The following is a 17,807-nucleotide window of genomic DNA, read 5'->3' as shown; positions in this document are numbered from 1 at the left end:
GCCTTGCATCTTGCTTTGCTTTTACTTGCTTTGGAGGGACAACTTTTCACGCAACATTTTCTTCTTTCCGCTTACATCTACACTAGTACACGCTTTCATAACCAATGATTCCCCTTGCGATATTCATTCCCGTTTCCTGTACATACCCATGTTCGCTCATCGGAAGGATCTCACTGTACTTCACCTTCCTTGCACTTGATACCTTCGGCATAATTTGTTGTTTAAACGTCATTATTATATTAATACGTGTTGTAGACGCCAACAAGGAATGTAAAAAAGTATTGTCTCTCGATAAGTAAGGAATCGTTGCGAAATCTCTTCCCTCGTGTTACAACCAATTCAGAGGCCTCATTCTTGTCTCGAGGCTGTCATCAGGAAGACTCTGGAAGTACACCTTTGCTGGCGTCACACCATCAATCGGATTGGCGGGACGAGAAAGTGGACTCCTTGCCGCAAGTGGTCTCGAATTAAAAGGCGAAAGGCGTGAAACGCCTAGATTACTCCGTTGATCCTGTGGTTGAGACAGAAAACCTCGAAGACAAGTTCGGTAGCGAGGGTGGGCGCTCTTCTTCAAGGAGTTGCATCCGAATGATACGACGACGTCTGGCGCGAAAGAAGACAATGACTCCAAGGATCAACGAAAATGTGCCAAGAAATGAAAATACTGTGATGATAGCAATCAAAGATCCTGCAAGTTGTGGCGATGACGTAGCGTCACCTTGTGCCGAAGGCGATGATGTTGGTGACGACGATGCCTTTTGCGAACTTGAATTTGACTGCGCGTTAGGCGTTGACGAGGTAAACGTGGTTGTGGGGGATGGTTCTGGCGTAACAGGTGTGACCGACACAGTCACAGTGGTTGTGGGACGACCTGCCGGTGACGTCGTGGTAGCCGGGCTAGTAGCACTTTGTGAGATTGTCGTCATTGATGAAGCTGCTGGAACGACAGGAGATGGGGAGGGAGTGACAACAGGAGGTGGGAGGGAAGTGACAACAGGAGGAACAGGAGGTATGAGAGAAATAACTATGGGAGGGAGGAAAGTAACCATAGGTGTTTCCGAAAATGCAGGGGACATCACTGGAGGCGGTCCTTCGGTTGTGGGCAAAATCGGAGGAGGGCTAGTTACCAGTGGTGCCACTGATGGCGGAACAACAGGGGGTAAAGATGGAGCAGCAGGTGGCGGTGTGTCTGACGATGCAGGGGGCGTCACAGGAGAAGGCCCTACAGGTATAGGTAAGGATGAAGGACAATCACTGACCACTGTGGTCACCGACGGTCGGACACTAGAGGCCAAAGATAGAGTAGTAGCTGAAGATATTTCTTGTGAAGCAGAAAGCGTTGACGGAGACGGCCTTCCAAGCACAGGAGAGGATAGAGGACATTCGGTTTCTGCCGTTGTCACTGATGGCGGAACAGTAGGGGGGAAAGATGGGGCAGTGACCGATGATGCAGGGGGCGTCACTGGAGACGTCCCCATGGGAATAGGTGATGATGTAGGGCTATCAGTTCCCCCTACAGAAGACCCCCCAGCCTCCAACTGAGATGAGCTTGACGACACCACTGACGTACATGACGAAGTAGTGCTTGAGCTTGTCCAGGGCGTGCTCACGGAAGACGCAGAAGACATCTGTGTCAAGATGGTGCTCGAATCCAATGTCAATGGCAATGAACTAGATGAAGCTGCCGTAGTTCCAGTGCTCGTGAATGGCATCGCCGACATTGTTGCTGTTGAAATTATCACAGGGTCAGGAGAACATACGGATGGATAATATGCACTTACAGGCTGAGACGACATCGTCATCAAGTCCTGAGTCTCTAGCAACATGGTGCAAGTTGTTATATTGTTTGAAAGCTACAGATAGAGTAAAATTGTCTTTATTCGTTGATCTTTCGAAGGATGCGTACCATAATTTTGCCCAGCGACGGTAGCTGGGCTAAGTCCACGCGCCTTTGAAGATACGCCAATTTCCCGTTCTTCTGGGCTAGCTGAAACACGCACGGGAGCAGCTTGGACACCGTGCAAGGACCATGAAAGAATATTAAACAAGGAAATGAAGTATAAAGTATAAAGTACGAAATTGAAGTTGTGAAGGCGAGTGAAGGTGCGCAGCATCTCCCCGGCGCCGAGCTCCAGAGCTCAAGAACGAAAAAAATAAAATAAAAAGAAAAAAAGAAGAAGCAGGCAGGGCTCCCCCCGCAATCGATGCAGAGAATCAAAAGACCCGGCCTCATTATAGCATGGCAGACGTTCGCATATTTGTGGGATGCACAGCTTCCCTGGGAGACCAAGACAGCAGAGTTGACGAATCATTTGAGGCCGGCGCCACAGCCAAGAGAACATCATGAACAAGAACGTGGAGTGAAGCGTTGCAACACTATCTTCCAGAATTAAGTATATGTCAAACCGCTATGATGCGCAACCCTCCGAGAGTCGTTGTGTTTTGCAACTTGAGTGACTCGTACGACTTCTTGACAGGTTACATCCGCGACATGATGACCCTGGAGTTCGCATGGCTGAACTAGAGATAGGCGCTTGCTGAGATGGCACCGCATGCCTGTGTGAGTGGCCCAGCCCAAAAATAACATATGGACATACCTGTTTTCTGCCGCACAGCAGTGCACGGCTGATGATGAAAATGCTGAGAAAAACAACACTGACACCAGCTTCGGGCAGTCACTGAAACTGACCGACGCCATAGCATAGCAGCGCAAGTAAAAATCCAATGTGAGCGGGGCCGACGGAACGTGCCCGGGATTCGTATTAGCCTCAAGTTGTTCCAGGGCCAACTGGGCGATAGGCGGCTGCATGGCGAATTGCCGCATAAGCCAGCCGATTCAAGTTGAGAACCAAATCCCAGTGCGAAGACGCTCGCCATAACAGTTCAGCCTCATCCCGTCCGACTCTTCACCACAAGTCTGAGTCTCTCAGACGCCCAGAGTCCGGCCATGTCTGAAAAAAAAGCCCCAGCAAAAAGGAGGAGCAGGGCTACAATCAAAGCCGAAGACGACACTCCAAGTTTACCAGGTCCACAACCGACTACGAGCACCTCTCGGAAAAGAAAAGCTGCTAATCCTCCACCGAGAGACCTGTTAGATGTACACGCCAGCAGAGAAGAGCGACGGTCTGAACGTATGTGAGAATGCTATCTTGCCCGAGTCCGTTGCTCATATGTACCACATTCCAGTCGTAGCAGTACCCTCCTCATATCCTCGAGCGTCAGCGCCACCGCCGTCCACACTCCCCGTCAGATCCCCCATATCGTCGCATGCCCACCGACATACGCTCGGCACGAAAACCCAGCGTACCAAACATAACCCCACGACCACCACCGCGATCCCGGAGATCGAGTATGCAAGGCCCTGAGCGCAACATGCTGCAGCGTGAGCTACTCTTCAGGTTCCTATGCGACGTAGCTTATACATTCGTTTGTTGAACATCAGATGCCTGGCATACTGTCATGACCACCGATCCTCTCGTTGACTCGGATGAGGAATGCCACGATAGTCACGTTCGAACAGACTATAGTGCGTCAATTACCTTTTCACCTCCATGACGTTCCCTGAGATGGGCCGTAGTCAAGAGAATGCAGGTCATTTCTCGCCTAAGAGGCAGGCCACCAACTCCAGAAGGAGAAGAGGCTACATATGGAACTCCAATGACCGTACGGTCATCGCACTTCGAGGCTCATGCAGGGCGGGTTCCCTCTGTATTCTGAAAACTCAGAATTGTTAGACTACACCATGTACTATACACTGTCCACCTCCTTGTTGTTTTTCTAGTTTGTTGTATGCCTGACTGTATGCTGTACATCTGGATATCGAAATATCCGGCGGTTTGAGCAATTGATTGGTAGCTTACATTCAATATGCACAGAATTCCAAAGTGTGTAATGTATAGTATGCAAGGGAGCGGACGTGAGAGGTGCACCGAACGAAGACAAAGGGCGCAGAAAGACACGCAAAAATGAACGAAAAAGTAGAATAAACACTAAAAATGTCAGATAAAACATATTCTGGTAAAACCATCTAGTCCCGAAATAAATACATACTGCTTCGTAACAGTATTACAGCTTCGCAGACCGAGGGAACGGGAGTTTGGCTCACTATTCTGCCAGCCACTTTTCACACTTCTTGGCATACTTGTCGAGAAGCTGCGCCAGGTCGCGGATGACGAATGTCAGCACGACGCTCGCAAAGAACTCAGAGGCGCGTTTTAGCTTGACTTCTGCAGCAACCCGGAGATCTAGAGGAAACGCTGCATATGTGGCTGCGACGGGCTGCGACAACAGCGCCTTTGTATGCTCGTCGATGAGCTGGGCTATCGTAAACAGCCTATTTAATCCAGACACATAGGCAGCAGGCGAATCAAGGCTATTTCACACGTCAATACGAGGCAAGGATGCAATAAAAGTGAGAGACGAACTTTTTTCCATTGGTAAACTTGTCAATCTGTCGAGTAAGCTTGCCTCCCCATGATGTCACCTGAGGAGACAAGTAAAGCGTCAATCCACGAGGACAAACGCACCATCCAGAAACTCACCCCGCCACTTTTCTTGACTACAAAACCTTCGCCCACACTAAGCTTCTTTCCAAAGTTCGCGACGACACTATCGCATATCGAGGAGAACTCCTCTAACTTGCCTACCCATGTCTCAGCTTCCTTGCGAGTTACACTGCCGATGCCCAAAGCTAGTCCACTGCCAACGCTCGCGCCAAAGGACTCCACGCTGCATTGCTGCATCTCCTCCAGGGCTGAGCAGAGCACTTCTACAACACGGATTTTTTCTGGTATGTTTGTAAGCTTGGCCCCTCCTTGTGACCAAACCTCTTGCGGCACATGCAATCGTCTGGTGATATAACCACCAGACTTTGAGGTCATAGTATTCGCCAGGAGCGCCATCATATGATACGGCTTCCTTTGACAGTCAGCGGGCGGAGCGGGTGGAAGCGGAGAAGTGGGCGTAGTCGGCAAATTGGATATCAGGGCTGGTGGTGGTACCAACGCTAATGCCAGAGACGGTGATAACAATTCCGTCTGCACAGTCAATTGCGGCAGTTGTGGGATGTTAATGCTGATGTTCTGCTGCAACTTGGAAGGATTGGACATTTTACGGGGTACTAGCCCGTTGAGCCCTGCTGTATGTGGTAAAGGGGGTCGCTGAGCATCGAACGGCGAGATACGGCCATTGACTACAGAGGGCCGTCGTCCTGGCTGTGACGACGCGCGATTTCGTCCACTCACGAGAGGTATTGCGTTTGGGGGTACCGGTGACCCGGTAGGCTTTGGGGCGGGAAGAGAGAACGTTGACGGTGAATGTGATTCAGTAGGCGAAGGGCTGTCAGTCGAAGGGGGAGCAGACATCTTGGCGCGCCTCTGATGAATCGTACCCATCGCCAGGGATGTGCTGATCAATTGTTGACCACTGATCACGCTCATCGACTCTCCCCGGACACGTGGAGTAATAGCTTGTTGTGCTGGTGATTCAGGTGATCGTACAGAGTATGATGTGGGTGTGGGTGAAGGAAGTGGGGGAAGTGGGTGAGAGTCCCGAATTGCAGTGCGTGGCGTGTCAGGCCGTCGGGGCAAGGAAGCTGTAAGGTCTTGGTCGTCTAAGCTCTCCAGAGTGGGAGGACCCTCAATCCTGACCCCCTCTTCAGTAACAGCAGTCAATCTAGTTCCTGACCCCGTTCGTCTGTGTCCAAGTGAATTGATACGTGGACGGGTAGTTTCTAGGAACCTGCTGGTCTGCGAAGGCATAGTTGCGGACATGACGGGTACAGCAGAGTCTGGGGGTGGTGGTAGAGGAGATAAGGTTGGAGGTGGGGCGGCGGGAGGAAAAACGGAAGTTGCTCGAGATCGACCAGTGACTGATGGGGTATACTGGGTACGGTTTGCCGGAAGGGTTGCGGTTCGGTTAATAGAATTATTGGAATCCTGTGGACCAGATGATGAAAGAGGTGAGAGAGGTGCAGCATAAGGATGTTGAGGTGATATGCCATTGGTTCTTTGACCGAATTCGGTGGACAGATAAGTATCATTGAGAAGGGCAGCTCCGATGCCTTCATGGCCATCATTATCGTCATCATTGTTATGGTTGAGTACTCCGACGTGCTGAGGCTCGTCTTGGGTGTGTTCTGTTGGATATGAAGAGACTCTGTGAGAGTCGGAAGTGGGTGAAATGGAAGATGGTGATCCAGGTTGTGTGGACTCTGTGGATGTGGAAGGGGCGTAGACAGATGATGGGGAGTGCGGTATGGGAGGTATACTGTATATCAGGCTGAGAATGTTCATGCGGTCAGCATAAGTGTCATGCTGAAAGGGATGGATGAAATGAAATGAGGATGAATTCGTGACTAGAATGAGTAAATTTCTTACTATTGATTTAAGACGTCTGACTTCTTCTTCCTGTGCGACTACACTTCTCCGTCTGCCGTTTCGTCTTGGACGTTCTGTGCTGTCTTCGCCTCTTCTTACTCGCTCCATAACTTCACTGAGTAAAGCGACACTTCGGCCGTATGCCATAACAGCGGCATGGGGGTCATCATTGGTGGAGTCTAACTGAACTGCTTCACGGGCGAGTTCCAAGGCTCTTGTAAGGGCGCGTCTTGAAGATGGCCGAGATTGTGACGGTGTGCGAGACTGAGTCGGTGACAACAAGAGACGGTCAGGCACGATATCCTGGTGATGTGAAGATGACGTGGGCTGAAGGCCAGATCTATGCGAGGGGTCGGATAAAAGGCCGGAGTCATGTGCAACGGTGCTGGAAGAAGGCTGGGGACTGTTGGACGCGGAAGTAGAGGCTTGCCTTGTTTGAAACGCGGCTATTGCAGCGAGATTTGCAGAGGCTGAAGGTCTACCATTGTTGGTGAGACTAGGACCACTACCACTGGTGCTTGACCTATGTCTTGTAGTATATGAAAGTTCATCGGAAGGAGGTTCAACATCATCAGGATGGTAGATTGGATCTGGCAGACTTGGAATTGGTTGACTCGGTGGTGGACCTGCAGGAGGAAAGTTGGCAGCAGAAGAGCGACGACGAGATGTCAGGATGAATGATGAAGGAGGAGGTACGGGTGAAGATGGAGGAGACGCGTGATCTTGGGATTGGCGTGGACGATGAATTATAGAGAGTGGGCGAGTATTGAACTCGGGTTCCATGACGAGGAGCTCGATGAGCAAAGTTCCTCCTTCAAAATTATGATCAAGTTGATTAAATGAGTTTCAACCCAAATAAACCTGAAACAGGATGTCAGCGCAACTATCAAGATATCTATCTCTCTCTCTCAAGATATCTCCCTATAGCTAAGAACCGAAACTGAAACCGAAAAGAGTGTAGACCAACAAGTTCAATCCACCAACGTGCTCAACAATGATCCGAGTTTGGTAGTCGCAGTCTCAGCCCCGGCAAACTCAAAACACATCCTATGATAGATCAACACAAAAAATATTCGGGAAACGTAAAGCAGCAAATGTCTCTTTAAATGCATTTCCACTAAAAAAACGATTACGAACTGTCAAGAAGCCTCGAAAGCTGGGTAAATTTCGCGTAAGGAATGGCAATGGATTATCCGGTATATATAAAATCGCAGAGTAGACAGAAAACGAGCGGACGGACAAGTGAGCAAGGATATGCACAAACGGAGGGTATAATTGTCGACCACAATGCCCAACATATCTAGCCATCCACCTACTTTCAGTCCCGGAATTCTGCCTGAGACCCTTGAGCAACAAGACGACTTTCCAAATTTCTGGTCCATCTCCATATCAGCCAAAACTTCATCCATCACATTCCCATAGAAACTTACCTGAGCGATTCCTCTTTCGCCAGAAGCTCCTGTCGCTTTTCATTGATCTCCCGTTGAACTTTGAGTTCGATCTCACGAAGCTATTCGTCCACAAGAATACTCTGTCAGCACAATCGAAATCAGCTGTTTATTATCACCTACTTTCTCCTCTTCCCTGCGAAGCTGCTCTTCCTTCAGACGCACGCTCTGGGTCGCCAGCTCTTCTGGGAGAATAGAAGAATCGCTACACAATTTATTGATTAGCGTGGGCGCCGGCATCAAATCGATATTCTCACTGTGTGTCGGCGTGCACTGTCCGAGAAAGCTTCTCAGTACGGTAAGTCTCGTAAAGTACGTCATGCGTCAGTGACTTCAGGTCACCAAGGTGAGAGCTAAACCAATTCCTTTGAGCGTTTTCTACAAGATGCTACACCACACTTACTTTAACAACGCACTCCGTAGTCTGCTGAAGTCCGAATGTTTTGGGTTGTCGACTTCGGCAATACCCCAAGGGTATATCCTGGCGCGTACCGGTTGCCCATCAAACTCGATTTCCTCCTCCGAACCGATGATGGCAAAAGGAAGCAATGCCTGTATCACTTACATAAATAATCACATTAGACTCAAATTACGTCACATACCCGCAACTCGCTGTTGTCTTGGATGGTTTCCTCGTCGTCCTCCTCCACGTCATAAGGGAAGTTGTAGACGGGGATGTCGTAGTGCTCAATATCCTCCATGATCTACGTCATCACGTCAACGTAAGCCAAATAAAATAAAAACCGGGGGAACGAACCCGCTTCTTGAATCCCCGAAGCTCGCTGGGTGTCAAAGAATCTGCTTTTCCAATAACAGGAATCACATTAACACGAGGCGAAAGACGGCGCATCAGTTCAATGTCCATCTCTCTCAGGCTATATCATAGCCCAGTTAGCGTACCATATCAACATGATGCGCAAAAATATGCGTACGAGTGACCCGTCGGAGGGATGAAATACAAGAGCGCATGTACACGGTTATCCCTGAAGCGAGGGTTACGCTTGATGCGAGACTCCTCAGCCAAAATGTCATCGTATTGACGCTCGAGGTAGCCAACAATTTCTTGGAAGCTAAAACCAAACGTTATTCAGTGGGATATGTAGGGATGGGTATATACGAACGCAAACTCATTGTCGATATTGTCCCCAAAACCAGGCGTGTCAACAATGGTAAGGGCAATGCGAACACCATCCTCCTCCAACTCTGACAATGCATGATATGTTTGAATAAGATATAAACAATACACGGTTGGTGCAACTGACCGACGTTGGCAGGCTTGATTCTGATACCCTCCTCGATGTGCGCGGTGTCTGGGTTGTCAGAGACCTTGTGCGCCAGGACTTCGGACTCGCAAAGGGTGTTCACAAAGGTCGTACGGCCAGTTCCAGAGGCACCTGCAACACGTTGAGAAAAACGACCGGTCAACAAACACCGAACACCAATCGAAATAACACCTGGAAAGAACGACTAACCAACGACCATCAGGGTGAACTGGACACCCTTCTTGACCTTGTTTCCTCTGCGTCTGCCGGCGAAAGACATTTGGTGAGAAGTTTGAGTTTTGGGTTACTTCACTTGCGTGCAGAGCAAAGCAGAGACGAAGGGGAAAGTTGACCTCGTCCTATTAAAACTCCGCTCAGCCGCGCCACCGTCGCGACGGGTCCGAACACCGTGTCTGGACTCTGGAGTAGCATTCTCTAGGCATCTGCAGTTTTACTTTGCTTTGCATTGAAAAATAACTGACGTGCTTTGAATGGTGGTTCTTAGTACAGCATGTCGCCGCATGTCTTGTTGTGGTAGACGGAAGCTGTTGCTTGATCTCCAGACGCGGCCTTTTCATTCAGGTTTCGTGTCTTGTCTCGACGACGCGGTCACCGTCAAGTCACGTCCCTCGGTGACCATCACAAGGAAGAAGTTTTCAGAGCTGCCGAAGCGACGCGTCGTGGCGGAGGAGCATTCGCTTCTGCCTCCTTCTACCAAGCTGCAGAGCCCAAGTGACACGAGCGTCCCTAATGATCTTGTAATTCCTTCTTGTGCGCAATTCAGATGTATCTGTGATATTCCTTTCTTATGAAAAGTAAATGCGCATGCGGTCCATCCAGCTTCTCGCTTGAACATCACCAAGGATTCCTCCAATGCGCCTGAAAGGAGCGTAAGAAACATACAAGGTTTGGACGCTCCATCGCAGCAAGGTAGTGCAGTCGTCGAGAAAGAACAACCCAGAAAACGCAGAGGTCGACAAAAAAAAAGCAGTATCCGATGGTTCTCCCGCTGCCGACGCAGGTATGTTCATTCCCCGGCTGATCGATTGCAGACTACCATGTAATTCTTACAGGAGCAGACATCTCTGCAACTACCGACACTCCAGCGAAGACTCGCCGGCGTCGAAAAACAAAGGTGGACGACTCGGCAGACAACGTTGCACCTCCAAAACAGCCGCGCAACATGCTTGCCACTGAGATCCTGAACAACCTTGCTAAATTTCCCCATTGCATCCTCCTGACTCGTGTTGGTCAGTTTTACGAGGTACGGCGCGCTGCCCTCTACTTTGACGAACTTTGCTTAACTGTTTCCGCTGCAGTCTTACTTTGATCAAGCAATTGAGGTGGCTCGTCTACTAAATATCAAGCTGACTTCTCGCGTCTGGGACAAGCAAAACATCGCGATGTGCGGTTTCCCATTAATGCATCTGGATAAGTATCTCAAAGTACTTGTCCAACACAATAAACGGTTCGTCGCGATGTGTGAAGAATTTCCTCGGTATTCTGCGTCGGGTCAGAAACCCGAGTTCGATAGACGAGTGGTTCGCGTGATAACCCCTGGGACGCTCATCGATGAGCCATTCATCAACCAGTTTGAAAATAATTATCTATTGTCCATCAGCGCCGATGGTACAATGGAAGAAATGGATGCCACACCTATAGGACTAGCCTGGATCGACGTCTCTACAGGTGAATTTTTCGCAAAGACATCGTCTAGGGAGGCTCTGAAGGATGACCTTGCGAGGATATGCCCACGAGAGGTCGTCCTAGAGGATAAATTCCAAGCCAACTTTTCGCATCCCATTCATCAGTTGCTTGTGGATGAAGGATGCTTTGTTTCGTACGCTACGCCCTCTCAAGGCACCTTGGTGAAGGATTCACTCGAGACTGCTGCTGCTCCAGATGACCTCAACAAACTGGAAGGAGACTTGACTTCTGTTCCATCCGCATATTCTCCCGAGGAGTCGTCCGCTATCACAATTCTTACCAACTTTCTGCACGCTCACTTGTTGGAGCACATGCCAAGTCTCTCAATGCCGAGTCGCGAAGGCAACGTGGATCGCATGCAAATCGACTCTCACACTATCAAGGCACTTGAAATCAGGGAAAGCACGCGAGAAGGCGGTACGACAGGTAGCTTGCTGAGCGTCGTCAAAAGAACTGTAACACGGAGCGGAACACGTCTACTGGCTCGATGGTTGTGTGAGTCTTTGTTATTTAATAGAACTCCAAAGCCCCTAACACACACTCAGGTTCACCGAGTACATCGGTCAAAGAAATACAAGCTCGACAGTCATTGGTAGCATTCTTTCACGCCAGGCCACACTTACTCAGCGACGTCAGGCAGTTCTTGGATGAAGTCGAAGACACGACACGGATCGTTCAAAGGTTCCTTCTTGGGCGAGGTGATCCTGGCGATTTGGTTTCGATCAGCAAGACGATTAACGTCTGGAGTGCAATTCGCAAGCGCTTGGAACTCGAGAAGCAGATGGAAAGTTCGGAACGAGGCTTTCTGCTTTCGGAAGATTGGTCAAGTGTCGATGCTCTTTTATGCCGAATGGCAGATCTGCAAGACCTTGAGAGTCGAATCAATCTGGCTTTGCGAAATATTGAAACTACAGATGAGTCAAAAGATGATCAGGACGCCGATGGCTCTCTTCCAGCAGATGCGGAGGAGTCCAGCAAAATTGGTTTCAAGTTTGATATTCCCTTCAGGTGTTTCATTCGACCAGAGTACGCAGCGTTGTCGATCCAGACCCTCATTACTTACGTTTCATGGTCCAGATTTTCTTCGCAACTGATGTCTCTGCATACCAACCTCGTCGATTTATTAGAGCAAAGAAGGAAAATGGAACGTCAACTCCAAGTAGACTATGGTAAGGCGCATATCTTCCATCGGGCCGCCACTGACTCAGTTGAGTAGAAGCACCTTCTCTGACCCTGAGGACTTCTCCTGCGCTAGGAATGCATGTCCACATCGGTCGCTCGAGGAGAGACCAGGCTGTTGTGAAGGCATCGCCGCTCTTCATTAATATATCGGAGAGCGGTTCGACTAGCTCCTATTTTTACCAGGTCTGTTCGTCCCCCTTCCTCTTTCATGAAAGGTGCCTCGTTTAAAATGATCGGTTGTAGTCATGGTCGTCTCTAGGCAATCAGCTAGTTGAAACTGCGACGGCGATCACGAACGCTGAAAAGGAAGCTTTCAGCCTGTTGCGCAATGAGGTCGGTTGTCCCCGTTCAAAACGTGTTATCATAGGTTCATTTGAAAAATCAGGTTAAAGCCTTTGCGACCCATCTTCGAAGGAATGCGCGGATAATGGACGAATTGGATGTTACCCTCGGATTGGCGATTCTTGCAGCTGAATTACGGTTCACGAGGCCCGTTATCACTGATAAGTACGTTACTCAATGCACATCCCACTGACCTTTACTTACGTCATATGAGCATGACATATGAGGTGACCAATGGACGACATCCAAGCGTAGAACTTGGCCTGCTCACTTCAGGTCGAGTCTTCACTCCGAACTCCGTGGTACTGGATCGTGCCTCTCGGCTTCACATAATCACAGGCCCGAACATGGCAGGGAAATCAACATTCCTGCGACAAGCAGCTTTGATTGCTATACTCGCTCAGACTGGTTCCTTTGTACCCGCGGACCACGCTGTCATCGGAGTTGTAGACAAACTCTTTTCCAGAGTAGGGGCCAAGGATGATCTGTTTCGTGACAGAAGTACATTCATGGTGGAGATGCTGGAAACAGCTGAAATTCTACGTCGGGCAACTCCAATGAGCTTGGTAGGTTGTTGGTTTACTCATCCCAGCACGTATGAAATTGAAAATCCTGTAGGTCATCATGGATGAAGTGGGTCGTGGAACCACCGTAAAAGATGGTCTGGCAATAGCATTTGCTGCCGTACATCATCTTGTCACCCAAAATCAGTGTCGGGCTTTGTTTGCAACTCATTTTCATGAACTCGCAGATATGCTTGGTTACTCCGATAGTCACCGTGGCGGCGGCGTCTTCCAAGAAGTCGGGTTCTTTTGTACAGATGTTGATGAGACAGACGTAAGTGGCCAAACTGAGATCGTATTTATGTCTACTCAGGAGAACTATCAGGACAACCATTTTGCCTACTCCCATCGTTTGCGTCCAGGCGTGAATCGAGATAGTCATGGCCTCAAGGTTGCTCAACTGGCAGGCATGCCAGAATCTGCTGTCCTTCTTGCTAAGCAAGCTTTGGATGCACTCAAAGGACAGGATCACATCGGATCTCAACAACTGTCTTCCCTGGGGCAATCTTTAACGAGTTCAAGGTAGCATATATTCCCCCAATAGTAATGATATCCACTCGCAGCTTTTGTACATTACAATTCAGAACGTAATTGGTCCATCATGGCATCTGTGAGCGAATGAAATTGAGGGCAGAACCCGCGCAAAACCACTTCAACTGATCTTCCGACATAGTGTGTTTTGTGAGTATCTCAAATACCTCGCCGGTACGCTTTGTGACCTTGAGCTTTACTGCGGCGTTTTGTCGTCCCTCGATAAGGTCTGCCAAGCCAATAGTCTCGACTACGTCGCCTGATCCGATGCGAGAGTAGTCGGCCTTGTCGGCGAACCAAAGGGGAAGAACTCCTTGTTTCTGCATTTCAATTAGACTAGTATTCTACAGCTGTTTAACCACGACTAACCTTCAGGTTAGTCTCGTGAATTCGAGCAAAAGACCTTGCGACGATCATTGCACACCCTAACACGATTGAGAAACCGCTTGAATGCAATGCGGGATAATGCAACGTACCATAGAATCTAGGCTGAAGTGCAGCATGCTCACGGGCACTACCTTCGCCATAATTGTCATCAACGACCAGAGTCCAAGGCTGATTGCGAGCTTTGAACCGTTTTGCGACTGCGGGAATGGTATCGGTCTCAGTCTCGCCAGCGGCCCGATCATGGTCGAATGCAACATTCACGTTGCCCCCTTCGTCGTTCACAGCCTGAATTGGTTGTCAAGTTAATATCATACTTACAAGATGGCAGCTCGTGCGACACACCGTGATAACTGCAAGTAATAGTCAGAACGAGATGTGCTAAGAGTACGCATAGACGTACGAAGATTTTCAGAAATGTTAGTGAGATGTCCTTTGTATTTCAACCAGGGGCCCTGTACGTGAGTTAGCTGGGCGACTTCAGCAAACATTTATCTCACTTACAGCCGCAGAGATGTGGTCAGTAGTACATTTTCCTCTTACGCGCATCAGTACTTTCAAGGGCGGGAGTTCCAGACCCCTGTCGCCAAAATGACTTGAGAAAGGCTCCAACAGTTCGAGACGCTGAGAATCTGCACGAATGATAACCTCGGTTTCTGGTTGTGGCTCTGGCGTTGGAGAGGGATAGTAGTCGGTGTTGCCTTGAGTGAAACCTTCTGTTGGTAAATCCTGTCCAGCGGGTGGAGTGAACCTAAACAGTTGGCCAGAGGGCAGAGTCAGGGCATCCGTCATCGGATTAAACGATAGTGAGCCAGAGAATGCCATAGCCGTCACAATTGTAGGCGACGCGAGAAAGTTCATAGTTAGTTGATTTCCATCATTGCGAGACTTGAAGTTCCTGCATCATTGAAAATAAGTAACGTCACGGGTTGAAAAGCGTTTTTCTTACCGGTTGAAAGATGTCAAGATTGCTTTAGAAAGAAGTTTAGCTTGTCCAATCAATATTTACTAGACTCATTTACCATTTTCTTCACCCTTCATATCATCTCGTTTCCACTAAGCGAAGAAGTCAGAAGTTGTGATTGGGGAATGAACGTAATTCGTACTTGACCAATACAAGGACCGCACGCATTTGCCAAAACCACAGCGCCGACATCTTCCAAAGTGTTTATAACGCCGTCGCGCTCCATAGTCGCACGAATCTGTTCAGAACCGGGAGTGCAAAGGAAAGGAACCTTGGTGGCAAGGCCAGCAGCCTTTGCTTGTTTGGCCAGCTCTGCTACTCGCGTCTATAGCGGGTCAGCAGTGTGTAATCAAACTAAAAACAACTTACCATGTCTTCGTACGAACTGTTAGTGCATGAACCAATAAGGCCAGCGGAAAGCTCGTCCTTCCAACCCCGTTCTTTCACAAAAGACCCGAACTTCGATAAAGGTGTTGCCAAATCAGGAGTGAAAGGACCGTTGATAGTTGGTTCAAGTTCGGACAAGTTCTGTAGATGCGAATAAGATACCCAGTCTGCTGAATCAAGGACGACCGTACGATTTCAATGACTTCGTCATATTCAGCACCCTCATCGGCGTTCAGGAAGCCCATTGATGCAGCCTTGTCAGCAGCACGAGCGACAGGCGCACGTCCCGTTGCATTCAAGTACGCGCGCATATTGTCCGTGTAAGGAAAAGTAGAGGTAGTAGCACCGACTTCAGCTCCCATATTAGCAACCGTAGCGAGACCTAGCATGAAATCCTGATCAGTGCAAAGTCAACTTATATTTCTGGTGCTAGTTCACCTGTACATGACTGGTTGGCCACACCAGGGCCGAAGTACTCCAAAATTCGTCCAGTACCTCCCTGTATGTGTTGGTAACCCATTTTCAAAAGTTGATATTTTACTCACCCGGACTGTCAATTTTCCAGCGAGGTGAAGGATCAAGTCTTTAGGCGTTGCCCATCCACTGAGTTTCCCTGTCAAGTGTATGCCTGACATCAATTCTGTTAGAAGGACTGCGTAACTGTGATTTAAATTGTCCTACCAACAACCTGAGGGGCCTTCAGTTCCCAAGGAGTTCCAGTCATGGCGTCAACCGCATCAGCACCTCCAACACCAATGGCCAGCAGACCGAGCCCTCCGGCATTGGGCGTGTGTGAATCTACCACTACGTCAGCCCAACAACTAAAGTCTTCGCGAAGTTATTCACCTGTGCCTAGCCTGTTTATTGATATTTTTAGAATCTATAAGGCACATACGCCATGGGTGCACTCACATGAGCATTCCTGGAGCAGCATAGTTCTCGAGTACGATCTGGTGAATGATTCCAGACCCCGGTTTCCAGAATTCGATGCCGTACTTGCGAGCAGCACTTTCGAGGAAATCGAACACCTCCTCATTGGAAGTAATCGACCGCTTGAGTCCTTTTCATGAGCAACACATGCTGTTCTGAGGACGGCACCATACCTTCAAGTCTGATTCTGCACCGTCGATAGCTTGAATGAGATGGTCACAGTGTATGCTGGTTGGAACGGCACATCGAGAGAGACCGGCACTCATAAACTGAAGCCTGCCAAGAACGTCAAATCACAATATCTACAACAAGAACTGATATGATGCATACAAAGCCATTCTATAAACAAGTACATGATTAAGACTGACTCAGAATAACGCAATAATAACATACTGAGCGGAAGCGTCTTGCATTGCGACTCGCTGAGGAGTGAGCTGGAGGTAGCTCTCTCCCCTGATCTTCCCTCCTCCAGACAAGCTCTTCTCTGGGTCATTGAGATGACTGTACAAGATCTTTTCAGCCAAAGTCAAAGGACGGTTGTTCAGGAGCTCCCGAACATGTTCCCATTTTTCAATAAGCTGGGCATAAGGTGGGGTGATCGAAGAACAATCCTTTTCATAAAACGGCGCATGTGTTGCCAGACTTCGCCGGAGTGTAGGTCCTGCCGCGAGGGTGCTGTTTCGCAGGGTTGCTGAAAGCATCTTCATCCTCTGCTGCCCTCCTCGCCTGCAGCGGTCTTATATTGAGAAAACACGTTTTCCGTATTCGGTTCGGTCGAGCAGTCAAACTATAGGTGCCACAGGGCCATTAGGTACTACCGGAGTTCGGAACGCTGGCCGAGACGAGTTCATGGTAACCTGTTATCATTCGGATCTTTCTCAGTTTCCTTCGAACAACTTCAAACCCTGAGCCTCACGTCATTCACAGTGAAAAGACCCCAGACTCTTGCAGCTATTTTCATATCGATAGACCAGCCGCTTCAAGTATTCCAGGTAGACTGGTGATCAGTCTGTCTAATGAACGAGCTGTCGATTAGTATTCCAGGACCTAGATTTAATCTTATCCCGGTCTTAGTCATCTTGTGACTTTGCGTCTCTTCAAACTCCTCTTTTATCACTGGCTAGCAGCTCAGCGCTCATATCACGTGAATTCTTTATCCCACCTCGCTCAGTAGTGTCCGATCAAGAGCTCCCTGATGACGGAAGTTCGGAAGTGTCATCGTGCCTTCTTCGCAAGTTTTTTTGGGTTCTATGAGGTTTCTCGAATGCGCTTACAAGCGCAGAGGCAATATCCTGCGGGGGTCTTCCTGCCAGCCGCTGCTCCTAGTCTGCGCCAGGTGATAGACAATTTTTCTTTCTTTACAAGAGAGCATTATTCTACGATAGCACGTGTTCATGCGGTTCGTTTTGTACCAACTTATCATAAGGATCATGGTGAGCACAAAAATGTAGCCACCTTCAATAGAGAATGAGAGAGTTGGACAGCCTAGCACACAAGAAGGACAGGTGAAAGCCCAAATAATCTGCAGCTGCACAAAGTTGTGATCTTCAGGCAAGGCCAGACTGGGGGATTACTACATTGATGTGTTTGGGATTATAACAAGTCATAAAAATGAGCTCATTATATGACATTGACATGATGAACTGACAAGTTGTGCACAGTTAGATCCAGACAGACCTACACACAGCTGGATGGAGACTGCCAGAGATTTGGATTCCCGGACTTTCTGG

General features: G+C 48.9%; 5 protein-coding genes across 5 annotated transcripts; 1 reads left to right on the top strand and 4 right to left on the bottom strand.

The window, feature by feature from the left end:
* Positions 1-497: 497 nt before the first annotated feature.
* On the bottom strand, positions 498-2,114 carry DFJ58DRAFT_723717 (uncharacterized protein; the record flags this gene model as incomplete). The annotated part of the gene is made up of 3 exons (XM_041385043.1): positions 498-1,726; positions 1,782-1,853; positions 1,907-2,114. 3 exons carry the CDS (start codon positions 2,112-2,114, stop codon positions 498-500), a joined length of 1,509 nt encoding a protein of 502 aa, XP_041248097.1.
* Positions 2,115-3,871: 1,757 nt separating this feature from the next.
* DFJ58DRAFT_768078 (uncharacterized protein) lies at positions 3,872-7,422 on the bottom strand. The gene is made up of 4 exons (XM_041388912.1): positions 6,378-7,422; positions 4,542-6,314; positions 4,425-4,483; positions 3,872-4,372 (listed from the first exon to the last, which is right to left on the bottom strand). Exons 1-4 carry the CDS (start codon positions 7,158-7,160, stop codon positions 4,105-4,107), a joined length of 2,883 nt encoding a protein of 960 aa, XP_041248096.1. The 5' UTR covers positions 7,161-7,422; the 3' UTR covers positions 3,872-4,104.
* On the bottom strand, positions 7,409-9,440 carry DFJ58DRAFT_768073 (septin). The gene is made up of 11 exons (XM_041388911.1): positions 9,298-9,440; positions 9,088-9,219; positions 8,947-9,028; positions 8,758-8,895; positions 8,583-8,700; positions 8,428-8,529; positions 8,229-8,377; positions 8,083-8,178; positions 7,949-8,030; positions 7,808-7,887; positions 7,409-7,750 (listed from the first exon to the last, which is right to left on the bottom strand). Exons 1-11 carry the CDS (start codon positions 9,365-9,367, stop codon positions 7,696-7,698), a joined length of 1,104 nt encoding a protein of 367 aa, XP_041248095.1. The 5' UTR covers positions 9,368-9,440; the 3' UTR covers positions 7,409-7,695.
* An 830-nt stretch (positions 9,441-10,270) lies between these two features.
* DFJ58DRAFT_654299 (muts domain V-domain-containing protein) lies at positions 10,271-13,407 on the top strand (the record flags this gene model as incomplete). The annotated part of the gene is made up of 10 exons (XM_041381782.1): positions 10,271-10,351; positions 10,407-11,289; positions 11,340-11,820; positions 11,872-11,963; positions 12,011-12,159; positions 12,220-12,309; positions 12,362-12,483; positions 12,533-12,884; positions 12,937-13,155; positions 13,207-13,407. 10 exons carry the CDS (start codon positions 10,271-10,273, stop codon positions 13,405-13,407), a joined length of 2,670 nt encoding a protein of 889 aa, XP_041248094.1.
* On the bottom strand, positions 13,388-16,865 carry DFJ58DRAFT_768069 (aconitate hydratase). The gene is made up of 19 exons (XM_041388910.1): positions 16,471-16,865; positions 16,408-16,416; positions 16,251-16,353; positions 16,060-16,199; positions 15,994-16,004; positions 15,829-15,945; positions 15,693-15,775; positions 15,586-15,646; positions 15,339-15,529; positions 15,130-15,288; positions 14,903-15,085; positions 14,819-14,852; positions 14,746-14,767; positions 14,301-14,694; positions 14,200-14,251; positions 14,142-14,149; positions 13,889-14,084; positions 13,782-13,837; positions 13,388-13,732 (listed from the first exon to the last, which is right to left on the bottom strand). Exons 1-19 carry the CDS (start codon positions 16,782-16,784, stop codon positions 13,481-13,483), a joined length of 2,385 nt encoding a protein of 794 aa, XP_041248093.1. The 5' UTR covers positions 16,785-16,865; the 3' UTR covers positions 13,388-13,480.
* Positions 16,866-17,807: the final 942 nt, after the last annotated feature.

Source organism: Suillus subalutaceus (genome assembly GCF_016647625.1).
Source record: "Suillus subalutaceus strain FC151 chromosome Unknown DFJ58scaffold_15, whole genome shotgun sequence".
NCBI lineage: Eukaryota > Fungi > Basidiomycota > Agaricomycetes > Boletales > Suillaceae > Suillus > Suillus subalutaceus.
The sequence above is the reverse complement of the archived record's forward strand: the minus strand, read 5'-3'. Positions and strand labels throughout refer to the sequence as shown.